Source organism: Notothenia rossii (assembly GCF_949606895.1).
Source record: "Notothenia rossii genome assembly, chromosome: 8".
In the NCBI taxonomy this organism is placed as follows: domain Eukaryota; kingdom Metazoa; phylum Chordata; class Actinopteri; order Perciformes; family Nototheniidae; genus Notothenia; species Notothenia rossii.
Window position 1 is genome coordinate 16,441,715 of NC_136906.1, and position 16,471 is coordinate 16,458,185.

Consider the following 16,471-nt stretch of genomic DNA (forward strand, 5'->3'; position numbering starts at 1 on the left):
ACGAATGATCGACACGAGCCCTTTTCGGTTCAACGACGAAGCCCCTCCACCTTATTGTATTCCCCTTCACACTTTACAATTATAATATACTCTTTTTTAATAGTATATCAATGTAAACATCTGTCCTGGAATGATATCAGAGGAAAATTAAGAGGTGTCATTGGATTGAAATTGAATAACATTATATTGTATTGAGGCTAGAGGAGAGAAAGTAGCCTACCAAAAAAATACAATGTCAGTAAACTGCTCTAGAGGCTCAAATGTGATGGAGATATTTAATTAAATGGTTGTGATTTTTAAGGGACGTGACAATATAATCACTCAGTGACACAACAGTCCAGTAGCCTACACAAAATAAATAAATAGCAGCCCTTTAGTCAGCATTTTGGCTTTTATAGCTGAACCGTATTGAGAGGAGAAGGGAAAGTGGACACCTTCCTGCAATCGACCAGCATGTTGGGGAAACATGTTCCTTATAAAATGAATGAAAACATTTCCTCTGCATTTAAATTACAGTGTCATTTTTTACAATGCTAAATGTTGGGGTCAGCCAGCATTGGAATCAAATTTGTTTGCATAGAACTGGACATTTTCAAAACGCAACATTTACTCTGTCTGCAAGCACAACAGTCTAAAAGAGGGATCATTTAAACTGAAAAAACAGTAGTATGTTTGTCTGCCTGTATGAGGTAGAGCATTGCACATGTTTATGCTACATGTTTATTGTGATCTTTGTGTTTGGTGATGCAAATAGTATGTTCTGTGTGTGCCCTAAAATTCATAAATATACTTTATAATACAAATTATGTAATAAAGGAAGAAAAAAGTATATAAGAATGTGTGGTCATTGTATAAAAAAAGGGTAATGGGCTTTCATTTGTGCATAAAAGACTGCTTTAGTATTTGAGTATTTCTGGACTTTATTTATACTGAATCTATGGAAAGTGATTTTTGGGGAAGAGTTTAAATAATCTTATAGGTGTGCATGAGGGAGCCTTGGTGCACAACTATCAAAACTACACTTACTCCAAAACATAGTATCCACCACACACACACCCCTCCCCACTTACTGTCACGACAAACTGCTGGTGCATTGCAGCTACAGAATAAAAACACATATACTAAATATCCTGTTAACAGCATGAACCCTAGGCATAGTTTTGATAAAGACCTATGTGTAAGCAAGAAGGAGAGATACAGAAAAAACGAGTTGTTTAAGTCAGTTTCATCACAATAACCACAACATTTCACTTCCTTCACAAATCTTTATTCTTGATGACCAAGCTTCCAAAATTGGGCCAAGATTAATGAAGATGTTATTTTACCAAACAAAATAAAAGGTTAATGAATAACTACTTTAATGGGGCACACATTCGTTCCAGATCTTATTCACGATTACATTAGAAAAAGTTGATGCAGAAATATAGCAAAAGCATTATCACACATGTGATCATCCCAAACTATCACTCTAACACTAAACGACTGCCATGAGTAACAAAGGTCTGTGTATCTTTTTACACTTTTACACAGCGCTCTCTGGTGGGCATCTTCTGTATCTGCAGTGTAAACATACTAACACATTCAGTGGAGCACACACAATCAAATAAACAAGGGAAACTAAAAAACGTTTGTTGGTTTCTTATCTTTTTCATTATGTTTCAGTGTTTAGTAAGGTAAACAAATTGGGTTAGTGAGGGAGAGGGAACTGGACTAGCTATTGTCCATGAGTTAACATTTCGGAAATCTATGTATTACAATGGGTTGGCCGATTACTCTTTACCTATACTTTGATTATTTGAGAATCGGTTAATTAAGGCAATAGTTTTGACGTTTTAGTAGAATGATTCCACGTTTATGTCTGTGTAGCTAGCCAGTTAGCGTAGATTAGCTTAGTCTGGAAACATATAGCTAGGTTAGGAAAAACAAAGTCCCCCTACCTGTACCTCCAGAACCCCGCAGGCGACATGTATAGTAGCCTAGGCCTATGTTAAATTCAGTTTAGGCAGAGTTCAAATGATGTGCAAAACTATTTCTGGGCTGGCAGCAGTAAGTTCCTTGAGTCTCTGCTATCTGCCTAGCAACCCATTTTCTCGAAGTTACTGCGACTGGCCAAACACTTGTACCCAAAATGTCAAACTATTTTTAGCAGATTTACCATGCCATACTCATGGAAAGTTGTTTGAGGTAGGCTTACATAAGAATTTGCATCTACTACATGCGTCATTGTAAAATATTGTGGATGTAAATGTCAGTAGGCCTACTGTCAGCTTACTTCTTTCGACAGAGGTCAGGGGTCAACTCAGAAGTCCTCAACTTTACTTTTACCTGCAGCCCGGCTTATGCAAGCTAGGAAAACGCATTCTTGTTGTGGTAGTTTATACAAATGTAAAGCAGGGAGTATTCAGTACACCTACATAGAATACTTAAATGCCCATTTGGAATAATTATACATTCAAACCAATAAATAGCTTTCTATCCTGCAAAATAAATGGTTGAATAAGACAGCTTTAATCAAAACACATCCTCCATCTTTGTTTGTCATGGTCATTCAGCTAAAAGAAGCTGGGAAGCTTATTGTTCAAGGGGAAAGAAAATCATAACACAGTATTGAATTCCTGCCAAAGACTGGCAAATTTATAGACGCATACAGAAAACAGTAAGAACAGTTAAGAAGTGAAGCAAAATTAACATACCCAGCCCGCTCTGAAGAGTCTGACCCTTGAACCCTGAACTCTGCTTCTATCACAGTGCCCATGTCATAAGTTGTCAACAACCAGGACTGATGAGCGTATAAAATGAAAGGAGAAAAAAAGGCCTTATTTGTTGCATGGCAAGGTTGGTTCAGGTTTCAGTTACACAAGGAAATATTATTTTTAAAACGTTATGCTAGCAGGAATTACATGCATCTGTTAAATAAGATCTAACATGCATTGTTAAAGTTAATCTATGTCAAACGCAAGAGTTGGATGACAAATGCAAAGGCTTATAGCACCCACAAAAAAGACTACTTCAAAATCGGCTTTCGAAGTTTATGGAATTGACTTTCTGCAATGCAGTTCTCAAGATTTTACAACACAAATTTGCAACTTCTGTTTCCACTTTTTCCCATTTTATTCACATACAAGGGAGCTGGTATTTGAATGTTTTCAGTCTCAGGATTATCAAGATTTTACTGAATTTTACTTTTTCATTTCTGTGCTTCTTTACATAATTAATTCCCCACCCAAAAGAACCCTGTGGTTGGTGAGAGAAGAGAAGGGCATATATTTTAACAAAACTCAGTGATTAGTGGCATTTTCTCATGTCTTCAGCATGTGTGTCCTTAAGATGCCTTATCAAACAATGACCCTTCCCCTCCCATCTGTCTCATTAATACAGTCCCTAAATGCAACTCCCCATATTATCCTGAGGAAAAAAACAAACACTAATCTCCCTTCTCCTCTGTCTTCTTCATCAATACAGGCATTCTGACAAACGCAAGGGTGGCTCCCACCCGACCCCTTCTCTTCTTACTTCACCCACTGAAGTTATTTGGATTTCCTCAGTTCTTTCGATAACGATTCTTTGGCTTCTCACCACAGCCTGTAACCTCACAGGAGGTCAGGCCAGGCTGCTTGCCTGAGTTAATGCTGCTCAGAAGGGCGGGCAGCTCATTGGTGATTGCCTTCTCAATCTTATCCAGCAGACAGCCACCCATGTAGGAGCACTGAGCTGTCAGGGGCTTGAAGTTGGTGACAGGATTAACGCCAAAGAAGTCACGGTAAGCATCGCGGTTGGGCAGGTCAAACTTGCTGATGTTGGTCTTGGCTAGGATGGATTTGAAAATGTAAAACTTGTCTGGGTCATCTAAGATCTCCTTGAAGACTAGTTCAGGGTCACTGAAGTAGCTCATCTTCTCTTTAAAGGTCTGAACGTAGCGGTCTACCAGCAGGCCGTGAATGCGCACGCGGATGCCGTGTTGGCGGATGAAAGCAACTTTGTTCTCCATGCGGTTTTCAATCACCTGGTTCAGATCTTCCAGGAGGGAGATCTCTTCCCGTTTGAAGAGGTCACGGCTGGTGTCAGGTGCGTAGTCATATGGCCAGAAAGAGCTGACGTAGACGCGGGGGGGTTCGGTCACATTGATGAGCGGAGCTAAGCTCCAAAAGAGAGCACCATAGACTCTCATTAAGTCCTGGGTGGCAAGGTTGTCAGCCTTGTTTAGGATGATGCGGATCTGGGATTCACGACCCTTCAACTGACGGAAGAGCATCTCCAGCTCAAGGCCTACATCCAACTTGGTGGGGTCAAATACTACGAAGATCAGGTCAGCACGGTCAATGAACCACTGGCAAACATCATTGAAGGGATAGCCTGGACAGAAGAAGAGAATATGTAAACCTCTAGATACTGAGTTGCAGACAGATTGCTTTGTGTTTGAAATGTTGGATTGTGTACATTTGCAAACTAAGGTAAAGCTCTCTGTTTACCTCTCTCCTGCTGCTTCCGGTTCTCAATAATTCCTGGTGTATCCACAAAAGTCACACGTTCCAGCATCTTATGGGGCATCTCAATACCAACCAGCTTTTCCAGGAAGTTTTGCCCAAACTTCTCCAAGGGAGAGAAGGACCGAGAGCTGTCTGCTGCCATTACAATACCCTCAACTGAGCGGATCTTCTCCCCATGCGTAATCACAGTGAACTCAGAGGTAGTAGGCTCAGCTCCTGAAAAAAAGGAAAACAAGAGGGAACGATTAGCAGGAGTAGTATCAAAATATGTTTTACTGAAAAACGATGCTGTGAAAGCAAACCAAAAAAGTTGCGTGTTAAACTATGTGCCAAAACTCAATTGAAATCTCTTCAAAGCCAAGTGAAGCTGCAGATCCAAGACACGAGTGACCCTTTTCCATCATCACATTGTTTTTACATTGTCATTCAAATATTTTTATGTTAAAATATTGATTATAGCGATTTTTGATCAACTGTGTAATGGTACTAAATTGTCAGAAATCACTTCATTTATTTTGGATTATAGTACAAAGGATTACAACATTAAAGATGATATTGCTGATCTGTATAACATACCTGTGTAGAGCTGATAGGGGCTATCTTGCATGCCCAGGAGGTAATTGATCATGGAGGACTTTCCTACACTCCAGGGTCCCAGGAACAGCACCATGGGCTTGGAGGTAATCTCTCCATCTGTCAGGCAAGGAAAGACAAGATTGGGTAAAATCTCAGCAGGGTGGCTAAATAATGACAAAGAACCTCTCAAGTTCATCCCAAATGTTATGTGAATAATTACAAAATAACCACTCATGATAGGATTTGGGAGATTGAGAACTTGAGCTGTTTAATATTATAGCCAAAAGAAGTCAATATTTGCTTGGCTAGCTTAACAACACTCCATCTATACGAAAAAAAATCCTGTGGTTGTTTTTGGGATGAACTATATTTGAAGTCTGAGTACACCAAAGAAGCATGTCATCACAACACTGTCATTCTCAATCCAGAGCACGAAAATAAATATTTCCTCAGACTGAGAATGGAAATAAAAAGAAAGATGCCTGTGGAAAGAAAGCTGCAGTGCTTTTTTAATAGCAGAAGAAGACATTTTACAAAAAAGAGGCAGCCATATTTTAGTACCACACGTCAAAGCAGTGCCTCTGACATACAACGCTGCTTTCAAAGCAATCTGTGTGTCTCTTAACAAGCTGCCATGTGTGTTATCAGTGGACATGGTGTGGTAGGGCGCAGGAAAGTTCTGTGAGAGCCTTGTAGTCCAAGGCTGAAAGAACTCAAAAAGATGAAAAAATTCAAAAAGAAGAGAAATTAAAAGAAGAGAACATTTCATCCAAAAAGATACAAAGAAAAAGGTCAAAATAACCATCCCTGATGATATTGGCCTGAATAATACTATTTTGGACAAAAAGTCAGTCAATTCACTCTCATCACCTCCTGCCAGTGTCCCCTACTCAAGCATGTGTGTTTTTCGCTTAAAGCTTTGCTAAAGCCAGAACTGCACATGCAACCCCGTCCAAATGTTACAATGTGAACCCTAACACAATGTTATGCTTGTCATCTGTAGATAATGTGATGACCAAACCATATTCATTTTTATTTTTATTTTTGAGTAAACCTTTTATTTACATTTCTTCCCTTTTCATTCTTTTGAATTGGATTGGAGTTTTGGTTGGAATTGTGAATCAGTAAATCAAGGAAAAGTAAATCCATGTCGATTAGGCTATAAAACATATCTTGCTCTATATGGGTTGAGCCTTTTGCCTATGGATCACTTTGACTAAACCTAATCTGAAATGTTACATCTGGGTAACCCCAAAATGGTATCCATCCAATTGACTCACAAATTTACAAGGACAAATGAATGGGGTAGGAAAGGGCTAAGCACTTCAGGCAGTGCCATGCACAGGTAAGCCCCGCCGACACCCACCTGGGTCTGAATCCCCCAGGGTTCGTCCGGGGTATGCTGTTAGATGGGGGGAGTGGAGGGAATGGGGAAACGGGACAGTAAAGGGTAGAATTCAGAGAAGTGAGTGGAACAGGAGGTGGGTGAGAGTGAGGAATGAGGGAGTGAGGTCTCCTGGAACGGTGGAGTAACAATGTGCAGGAATGGGTGGGAAATTGGGAATACAGAACCATCTTTGACCTGATATGTCCAAGATGTTGTCCCTTTTTGCCTAGGGGATTTTGTGTGAATGGTTTTTTACTCTCATTTTAAAAAATAGTTTAATTAAGAGCAGAGACAAGCACAAGCCCAGGCTAAAGTTATACAAGCAACAGCCCATGTGCCCTTTGTTGGCTTGGCTGCCCTTCTTGAGGAAAGATTAAATACAAATTGTTGATGGATGACACCTACAATCTGAGTGGTTGCCCCTTTTTGTCGGTAAAACAACATCCCCTCAGAATTTCTGTGCATGTCCCAGATTAGGAGGCATGATATAAAAGGGATTTGACAAGTTTGCATGTATGCCAAGCCTAAAAAGCCACAAGAGGGCGACCTTTATTTCATTGTAAGTAAAGTTTGTTCTTGACAGTTAAGTATGCAGCTCAGAGTGTCGCTCTGGAGGAGAATTGAGGAGTGCAAAGTCATTTAAGAATCAAACAAGGACAAAGGGAAATTAAATAGAAGAAAAGGGGAAGAAATATTTTAAAGCTAATATATTACCTGTCCTGTATATATAACTTAAAAACAAATTATACACAATTCTTTCCTCACCCTCATATAACAGTGAGTCTGAGAGCCCAGAAAAAGATAATCGCATACCATAAAATCCAAGAATTTAAAGAAGATCTTTCTGTTATGTGTTGTTGATGGAGTAAGGATGATGTGTTTGTACAAACAAGTCAAACGACCAGTCACTAAAGCAACCCAAACATTAAAACCCACACATCAGAACAAAGTGCAGACATAGCCCAACCCTCTTTGATACCTGAGATCTCGTGCTGCCTCAGCTCATTGTACTTGTAGGCCTGCTCCATCGGCTTGATGGATGAGTGGTAGATCTTCCGCAACTTCTCAATGGCCACTGGAGGATAAGAAAAGAGAGAGGAATAAAGATTAGTTACTGAGTAAAATGTGCCAGTTACAGGCAAGCGAAAAGCTTTCCATAAAACATATCCAATGCATCTTTGATCCTCACCTGCATAGTCTCCTGATTTGTCCTCAGTTGCAAGCCGCAGCGTCTCATCGATGTGAGATCTGTCTCTGAGGGCGGAGATGAATTCTTCTACTTTATCTTCCTCTGTAAATACAACATTAACATCATTTAACTTGATTTAAGTCCTCACTGTTTGTCTTCAATTACAACATGAACAATGGAAGTTGGCCCAGGTTTCCAGATATGGTGCAAACCAACCCAGTGATAATTGTATTATGAAGTTGCCACTGGGGCTAATGACAGACATGTTCAACTAAGCTATGCTACAGAGGCCAACAGTGCCGATATTTCTGGACGCAAGTCAATCAATGCATCCTGTATCAACACTGCTTGGAATTTAAGTGTGACACACATATTTGATAATAAGAAGTGGGAGACAGTTTTGCATTTGATGCCACTATCAACTAATGACACAGCAGATATTTGAGCTGTCTACATTTCAAGTGTTTCCAACCTGAGCCTTGATTTCCTCTGCAGCTACATCGTTTTTCCTTCATTTCCATCTACCTCTCTGTCTCATGGTTTATTTTTGTAAATACAAAAAGGTTATTGCATGATAGCCTCCCATAAAGTGTTTGTGTCTGGCAAAAATGATAACTAGCTATGCATGAAACCCTATTGATTGTTCCAGACGTACTCTGCGACATCCATTTCCTTCTGAATGACACATGCAGAGGCCAGAGGGAAATTGAATCATGCATTGTGAACAAGACATCATTTCACCCGGTTTTTTTCCTACAAATCCATCCATTTATTTATTGTTTTTGTGCATAATTAACCCAATAGTTTCCACCCAAATATATGTTCATGACTTTGTGGCTACAGAGAGGAACAAAGTATTTTATGGTTGACATTTTTGGGTGTTTAAGGTTCTCTATCCAAATAAAATGGGTGACTTTTCCTGATTGTGCATACATGCAATTTGGTGCTTTTTTCCCCAAAGTGCCTTAAATGTTTGCACCCCGCAACATACACATGTCTAATTTTTCAATGACTATTCACCCCCTTATGCATATCCGCTCACCAGTGTGCCGTGTCCACTTATGAGCATGAACATATCAGATAGCTCAGAACTCAGCTGTTACTATAATCAGCTCTTCATTTAGAAAGCAAAGGCCAAAAATAAACATAGCTATTTGTTTGGCATCACCATGGGCTTTTATAGCAACTGCAAACATAAGGGGGGCAGAGAGAGAGAGAGAGAGAGAGAGAGAGAGAGAGAGAGAGAGAGAGAGAGAGAGAGAGAGAGAGAGAGAGAGAGAGAGAGAGAGAGAGAGAGGGACTTCCCCAGTTTCATTACAGACTGGGAGGAGAACTCAGAGCTGGACTGAGTGTTCCCATCAATAATACACACGATGAGACAATGATGTGCAATCCTGTGTCTTTCCTCTTCTATATTTACCAACCTATCAGAGACTCATCGCACTGTGGGGCCTGTCCTTGTGTGTCCAGGCCTCAGAACAGGCCTCCCTTGTAACGCCTCCCACACGGTCCTGCGTCGGACAAACCTGCTACGGCTACATGCTATATATAGAAGGAATGGGGAAGTCTTCCTGGTTCACACTTCAATGTCCCTGAAGGGTTATGGGTCTGTGTGTCCAAGCTATTAAACACTCCCTTAATAGAGTTGTTCGGGAATTTTAAAGGTATTTACAGCATGCTATAGGAGTATTAAAGATGATAGTATAGCAGCAATGGGGATGATTCATTGCAATCATTCAATTGTAAATCATACTGTCTGTGTCTGGCATAATCTGAATATTGATTGTGTTATATAAACACATCAGCATACTTCTTGTCAGCACATCGGTTAATCCGGTTTACTGGCACAGGCAGGGCTGGCCCTAGGCACTGGTAAACTAGCCGGTTGCCTAGGGCGCCAGATCTGGAGGGGCGCTGCGCTGGGAGAAAAAACACATACCCCCGGACCCCCCTAGAGGATGTGACGTCCACCCGCCAATTAAAAAATGTTCATACAATAATGAATACATTTGAAACCTTCTTTATGTATATAACCAACATATCAATATGTTACAGTTTTTGTAGTGTATTGGTCTTTTGTAGAGATTTTTCATTTTTTCTTTATATATTCTATTGTGTATTGCTTGGAGCGGGGGGGGGGGGGGGCACCAAATCCTAATTTCGCCTAGGGCACCAAAATGTCTAGGGCCGGCCCTGGGCACAGGCAACATGTAAAGATAGTTTGAAAGGAATCCTTGATCATAAAAAAAGATTTTGATACAGGCTTCTAAGCTTGATGACAAAAAAACTTGAACATGCCTGACTTATAAAACTAAGACTATAAAATAAGATGCCCTGTTCAGATGATGAGACCTGCATGGACACCAGAAAGCATGATAAATTGGTGCTGATGCTCCAGGTCACGACCCTGTGATCTCAGCTGGCCAATTCTCTGGTCAACACCAAACAGACCTGACTGATGTGAAGCAGAAACACTTAGTAGGGATGCTTGATTTTGCAGGTCAAGCACTCTTATGCAGACATGCCCAAAACTTAGATTATTTTATAAACTACCAACCGTCACTTTCTCTTTATTCATATAAACAAACAACCATACTCTTTATATCGCTCTCTCGAAATCTCTTCCAATTATTTCAAATGCTACTTAATTTTAATCATGTATGCTTACAATGTTTTATTTAATTTCATAGATTGCTGTTTTTTGGAGTCAAAATCAAACAAATTACTAAGAATAGGTTTATTATCAAAAAGCAAAGATGTAATAATGACACAATATTGCAAATAGCATAATCAAAGCGACAATTTCTCCAAATAATGACTTCACGTATGCCACCTATTAATGTGTCTTTAACCTTATTGCTTGATTCCTGACATTAGCTTAATGGCTTTTTGTATTATGCAGGCATGTAAAGTAAATCTATGTGAGGTACTGTCATGGGAACCTCCACCCTAACCTGAATTACCGGCACCAGCCATGTCGTCAATGAATTCTAGTGTTTCTGGCAAAGTGTCATATTGGCACATTGCTCTGGCCAGAAGTAATGGTGCATCAAATGACAGGAAAGATATCTGAAGGCCTGTTTGTTTACAAGTCTGAAGCAAACTCGTTTTGTATTGATGAACAAATGATAATTGAAGAAGAAATGTATTCACAGTCAATACAATGAACCCAAGTATGGCTTCTGACATCTGAGGCAGAGATAGAAAATGTCTCCCCAAAAGACCCCCCACAAAGTATGGCTGGTGCTTTAATTAAAACACCAACTGCGCTTTTGCAGTGAGGCAGCAGTGACACACACTGCTGGTTAAGGAACAACGTAGCGCCACTGATTCTCCCCGAGTCAACCTGCTAAAAATAAGCCTGTGCAATGTTGCTCCCAGCACGATGCAAGAACAAGAGAAACCAAAAGGTTAGAAGCCAGAATAAAAGGAGAAGATGAGTAATACTGCAATCCCTAAAAAGATTCAGTGACTGATCTATATCTGTCATTAAATATTAAAACGCTACTTTGTTAAGCTTACATTCTCAATGAGTATTTTTAAGGAGCTCTGTAAGATGTGATGATAAGAAAAGCATGTATGAAAACAATGCAAGAGAATGAATAGAATTTTACAATAATCACCAATTAAAAGCATTTCAAATCAGCCAGTGTAGGTCAGATACATGCCAACACAAAATGTTTTTTGTCATGTTTTTTGAAAACAGCAGTAAGTGACATCTTGTTGCACAATTTGTGAAACATGACTATCATTTTGCAACCCCCGCAACTCATCACTTGTCATGGCACAACTGCATGTCAAATTGAGTCAAAGAGAAACAATGCACACAACGAAATTTCAGTCATCTGAACCAACACTGAGTGAAGATATGGCACAAGATGAGTGATTTTGACAAAGAAGAGAGAAGTCAGCTTTCAAAAGAAACAGAAGATCCACTTGGATGCTTGAGGCACATTTCTTATCTTTTCACCGTACCAGGCCTGCACCCTTCAGCCGCAAAGCTTAGTTAACTTCTGTAACTTGACTCATCACTCAGAAGAGTCATGTCTTTTAACACAAGCTCTTATAGGTTTTAACTGCTGTGGGAGTGTTAACACCTCCCAATCCAGCCGATGCCTGATAGAAGGCCTGGGACAGAGGTCTGCAAAGATCAGAGAGGTAGTGTTGCCCGCTGAGGGCGGGCCTTGCATAAGCGCTCAAAATGAACTGTGCAGGCGCCAGGGGAGTAGAACCCGCGACATTTGCGCTCAGGACCATGTGTCCTCAGTGAGCCGGTTGCCACACAACCCAGCCTCAGTTTGGAGAAACATTCTGGTGGCATCAGCACATCCAGTAGGAATGTTTGTGAGTTAAGCCTACCAGCGGCTTAGTAAGTCATGCCTCAACTATAGATCCTTGGGTGGAGGCTATTCAATAATCACAAGGAATGTCAATCAACTCCTGTAATTGTTAAACGTCTGTGTATAAATATGTTGCTCAAGTTGAAAGAACACCATGGATGGACATTAATGTGTGTGCTTGTGTTTGTTTGCACTCATGTGCATTTACACTGTTTATATCAGGTATCTGTGTATGTGTAAAACCCCAGGATCATGTTCTGCTTGCAGCACAGTGGAGGTAAATGGAATTATGAACATGATGAGGGACGACAAGCCTGGAACCCCTAGTCAGAGGATTTATCCTGAGCACGGGGGGATTCAGGCAACCTTTACTAAAGGCCAGGGGGTTCCACTGGAAATATCCATGGAGAGGCATTGGTTTCATTTAAAGCTAAACCGAGTGGACCATTTTTTTTACAAAATCACTGTTTTTTTAAATACCAAATGTTATATACAGCCTTAATGTGACAACAAAACAACTTTCCTGATCACTCTAAAAGGACAATGCATGTACTTTTGACTAAAAACTAAGCCCATTGAATATTTAAGAAACCTAGAACTATGAAAATGACTCTTCCTCTGGCAAGGGTCAGAGGTGTGAGAGCAGTCAGCAGAGCGTGTGCAGGGTGTGGTGAAAATAGGCCACGGATGGCAACAGGTGGAACAGCTTCTGGAGCTAGTACTCCCCCTCAGTCAGAAATAGACCCACAATGGGTCAGAGGATGGACAGAGGAGGGGGCAGAATGGTTGGCTCCTATTTTAGTCAGTGTGTGGAGACTCAGAGACATCCACATCCCTCAGATCGGAATCTGAATGTGTAATATACAGGGAAACGAGTGAAGCTACTGTACCATCATGAATGATTTAAATGAAGTAAAGATTGGTGGAAGACAAAGGAGAAATTTGCCAATTAGACACATTAAAGATTTATTTGTATCTCAGGAATTTACACAAGAAGTGCAGTTAAATGCATCTTCTGAAGTACGTTTCCACTATGGAATTTCGATATTTCAGACAGAAAGTACATACTTGATAGAAAGACTACTTTTGTTGGTCTCATTTGTTTTACTTGAAAAAAAATACCAATCAAACAGAAACATGACTTAATGGTTGTCAATGGCCCAGAGTCTTTCTTATGTGAGCCACATCCGGACTGTAAGTCCTCTAAGGGGACACTGACATCTACGAATGTATTTGAGTGACAGGCTCAAACGAAGACAGAATGGCAAAGGCACTTTAACCTGAGGTGTTGATCTGATGCCTCTATCCCTGCTCTCCTATTTGAAAGCCAGGAGAGGAAAAGTGCCCTTGGGACCGGGGGGCTTGTCTCAAGAAGGGGTGTGTTGTAAGGCAGTTAAGTATGACTGGTGTGTCCCTTCCACTACTACCAGTGTAGGGATGTCCCAGACATGCCACATGCCTTAAGAGAGGATTACGTGGAGCAGAGTGCCTTTAAATGTTCATGCCTCCCCTCTGCAAAGTGACGACAAAGAGGTTTTTACTGTATCGAAGATGGGTAGTGTTACCTCTAATGTATAAACACACTTGTGTGAAAAACTAATCAAGTTCCAAAACAGGCTGTTAAATGATTGTATGTCAAAAAGAGTCAGCGTCACATTTTAGGAATTACATCTTCACTATCAAACATTACATGTGACATTGGACACTGAACATGGTATGAATCCACGTTTGGTCTGTCAACACCATTCACACAAGACCTGGTTAGTCTAGGATTTCTGGCAACCTTATAATAACTCCATCGTAACTATAGCAATCTATGTTTACTTCTACATGGAAAGTGAGCGCAGCGTCATGGAATCAGGTTGGTCATGAAATACAAGTTGAACGACAATAAAACCAGGCTTCCCTTGCCTGATTCAATCATAAAATGAATGATCAAGCTATCAACATAGTTGATCAAGTTCAACTATGTTGTGCAAAAGTCACAGTATCCTTGCCTATCATCAAAATGTATCATTTTCAGTTTATGACAGCTTATTTATTACTGTTGTGGACAGAAATGTGGGACGAAAATGAGTGTAAAATATCAAAAACATCAACTTTTCTACGTGTAGGCCATGCTGGTGCTTTGAGTTGTATTTCTCACAAAAATGTGGTGTTATATACTATTAATTAATTTGCTTTTTGGACCAGAAAATCTGCGCTTTGCAGGACTTCTATAAGATGACCCATGATCAGTTGATTGAAAGTCAATTTTAGATGATTTTGTAAGGAGATTACCCTTTCTTCTACTCTCTGCACTGTTAGCTACTCCAATGGATTCCTGACATTGATTGAACCAACCAACAACATAAATAATTGGCCATTAAGCAGCAAGAAGTTTATGGTTCTTCTCATAATTGTCCGTAACCAACAGGTATTGGAGTACAAATCAACACATAGTTTCCACATGCTGCCACCAAAAGATGCACGGGCCTGCAGAAGGGGTCTATGAAGGCATGAATTGCAGCCATAGCCCAACCCCTCCTGCCTGGAGAATGCATGTCCCTATAAGGCCAACTGCTGGGAATAAATTGCGATTGTGACAGTGCAGAGTGACAGCAGCTGTGCAATGCATCTAAAGGGAAGCATTGGGCTGGGAGGGGAGAGGAGTCAGGAGGGAAGGGGAGAGGAGGAGGGGGGGGGGGGGGAGACTGTAGTGGACAGTGTTGGGTTTCAGGAGGCCTTCCAATCTTAGACACCTGACAGCAGCCTGGAATATGGAGGCCTGGGCCCGGCCGTGGAGCTCAACGCCGACCCAAGGACGGACAAGGGTGACAGACAAGGGTAATGCCAACCGCTTTGCTCCAGACCCGCAGACCTGTCTGCACCAACACGGGCAATCTTGGAGAAATCGTTGTCGCCATGACATTCTACTCCATTGCTGCCATGTTATCATATTCATTCCGATATTTGTATTTATAATTTGTATTTTACTATGCTATAGGTTATCGTCCAGATAATGTTGCCCCCCACATGTAAATGGGTATAAGTATTTATTCCAAACCAAGTTGTGGAAAATGAATTAAAAGGAAGCAATGAGATCACATCTATGAATGAAAAACTATAAATGACATAAAGGTGCATTGCCCATTCAAGCTCCCGCGTGGCTGTTCTCTCCCAGGTTAGACTTTCCATCAGCTGGTGCCATGCATTACGACAGCTGACATGCTGTCAGTGATCAGGGGAGGCTGAACTCTCGTTTGAATGATCTTTAACTGCTCTGCTTTGTAAAGTCACCAAAAGGTTTGGTACATCCAAAGTGAATTAGAGTGCTGTGTTTGTTTTGGATTCTAATTAATAGACAATTAAAAACTAGAAAAATCAAAGGGACACTCAAGTCTCATTTTGTACGGGGCGCCAGCAGTTTAATTTTAAACTGAGACAGGATTATTATAGTCCAGCTTGATGGCAAAGAGGGACTGGACTAACATTTCTGTCTCCATTCAGTCTATCCTCGGTTGGTGTCCCCATGACAGTCTCTGTCCCCACACACTAGAAGCCAGTGACATTTCCAAAAAAACTGCACAAACATTTGACACAAGAACTGTAAAACTTTCAACCATCTATGTTTGACAGTCTAAATCAAAGCTTCTGAATCTCAGAAGGTTTTCGTAGTAGATCAAGCTCACAAAGCAGCCAGGAATCCATTTAACATTCCTCAAACCAACTTCTAAACCTACACTGCATCCCTGTTTCATTCATTAGCAACATTTGTGTGGAAACGTATATATATAGAGCCTTAAATGCACCACCCAACATAAAATATGAGGAATCCACCAGATGTTTGACCAAAATGCTTACTAAAAGTCTTACCTGCTGTGGCTTGCAAAAGCAGCAGGGACAGGAGACAGCTGATCACGACTGTACCCTTCATGATGGCTGCCAGGAGAACTCTGATAGTCACACAGACTATATATACCAAGGCAGGAAGGTTAAAGGGCATGCAGATTGAAGAGGAGGGGCACAGAGAGGGCCAGCTGGTGGAGGGGCTGGGATCTGTGTGTGAGGGCCTCTACGTGTGCAAGCAGCTGACTTCTTTTTAAAGGGGTTGCAGCTTGGGCCTCTGCAAATATTTCGGCAAAGACCTGGCTAAACGTGTCAGTGCTGAATAACACAACTTCTTTCTGATGATCATTTTAAAGAAATTGTGTTTTATAGACTGGAAGTAGGTATGGTTTGAAATGAGCAACAATTCTAAGAAGATGACATTAATAGAATGGGATTAAAGGCAAACTGGTGTGAAATCAGCCCATTTTAGAGGCCTAAAAGTAAAACGTATTTGGGATATATGTTATTTTTTATTTTTCGCATATAGTAAGATCAGAAGATTGATACCACTCAGTAGGAATCAGTATCAACATGTGTACCAATTAAGCTTAAGAGGTGTTGGTTAAGTCGGATTTTTTTACTTTGGAGAATGGGCCATGCTAGCTGCTAGCATGCAATATGG

The 16,471-nt window shown here is 40.7% G+C and overlaps 1 protein-coding gene across 2 annotated transcripts; it reads right to left on the minus strand.

The window, feature by feature from the left end:
* Positions 1–2,607: 2,607 nt before the first annotated feature.
* srl (sarcalumenin) lies at positions 2,608–15,972 on the minus strand. Of its 2 annotated transcripts, XM_079645405.1 has the most exons (7): positions 15,835–15,972; positions 7,640–7,741; positions 7,430–7,525; positions 6,430–6,465; positions 5,064–5,180; positions 4,470–4,703; positions 2,608–4,353 (listed from the first exon to the last, which is right to left on the minus strand). In XM_079645405.1, exons 1-7 carry the CDS (start codon positions 15,962–15,964, stop codon positions 3,542–3,544), a joined length of 1,527 nt encoding a protein of 508 aa, XP_079501531.1. In that variant the 5' UTR covers positions 15,965–15,972; the 3' UTR covers positions 2,608–3,541. The 2 variants fall into 2 exon arrangements, with proteins under 2 accessions (XP_079501531.1, XP_079501532.1); XM_079645406.1 differs by lacking the exon at positions 6,430–6,465.
* Between the last annotated feature and the right edge of the window lie 499 nt (positions 15,973–16,471).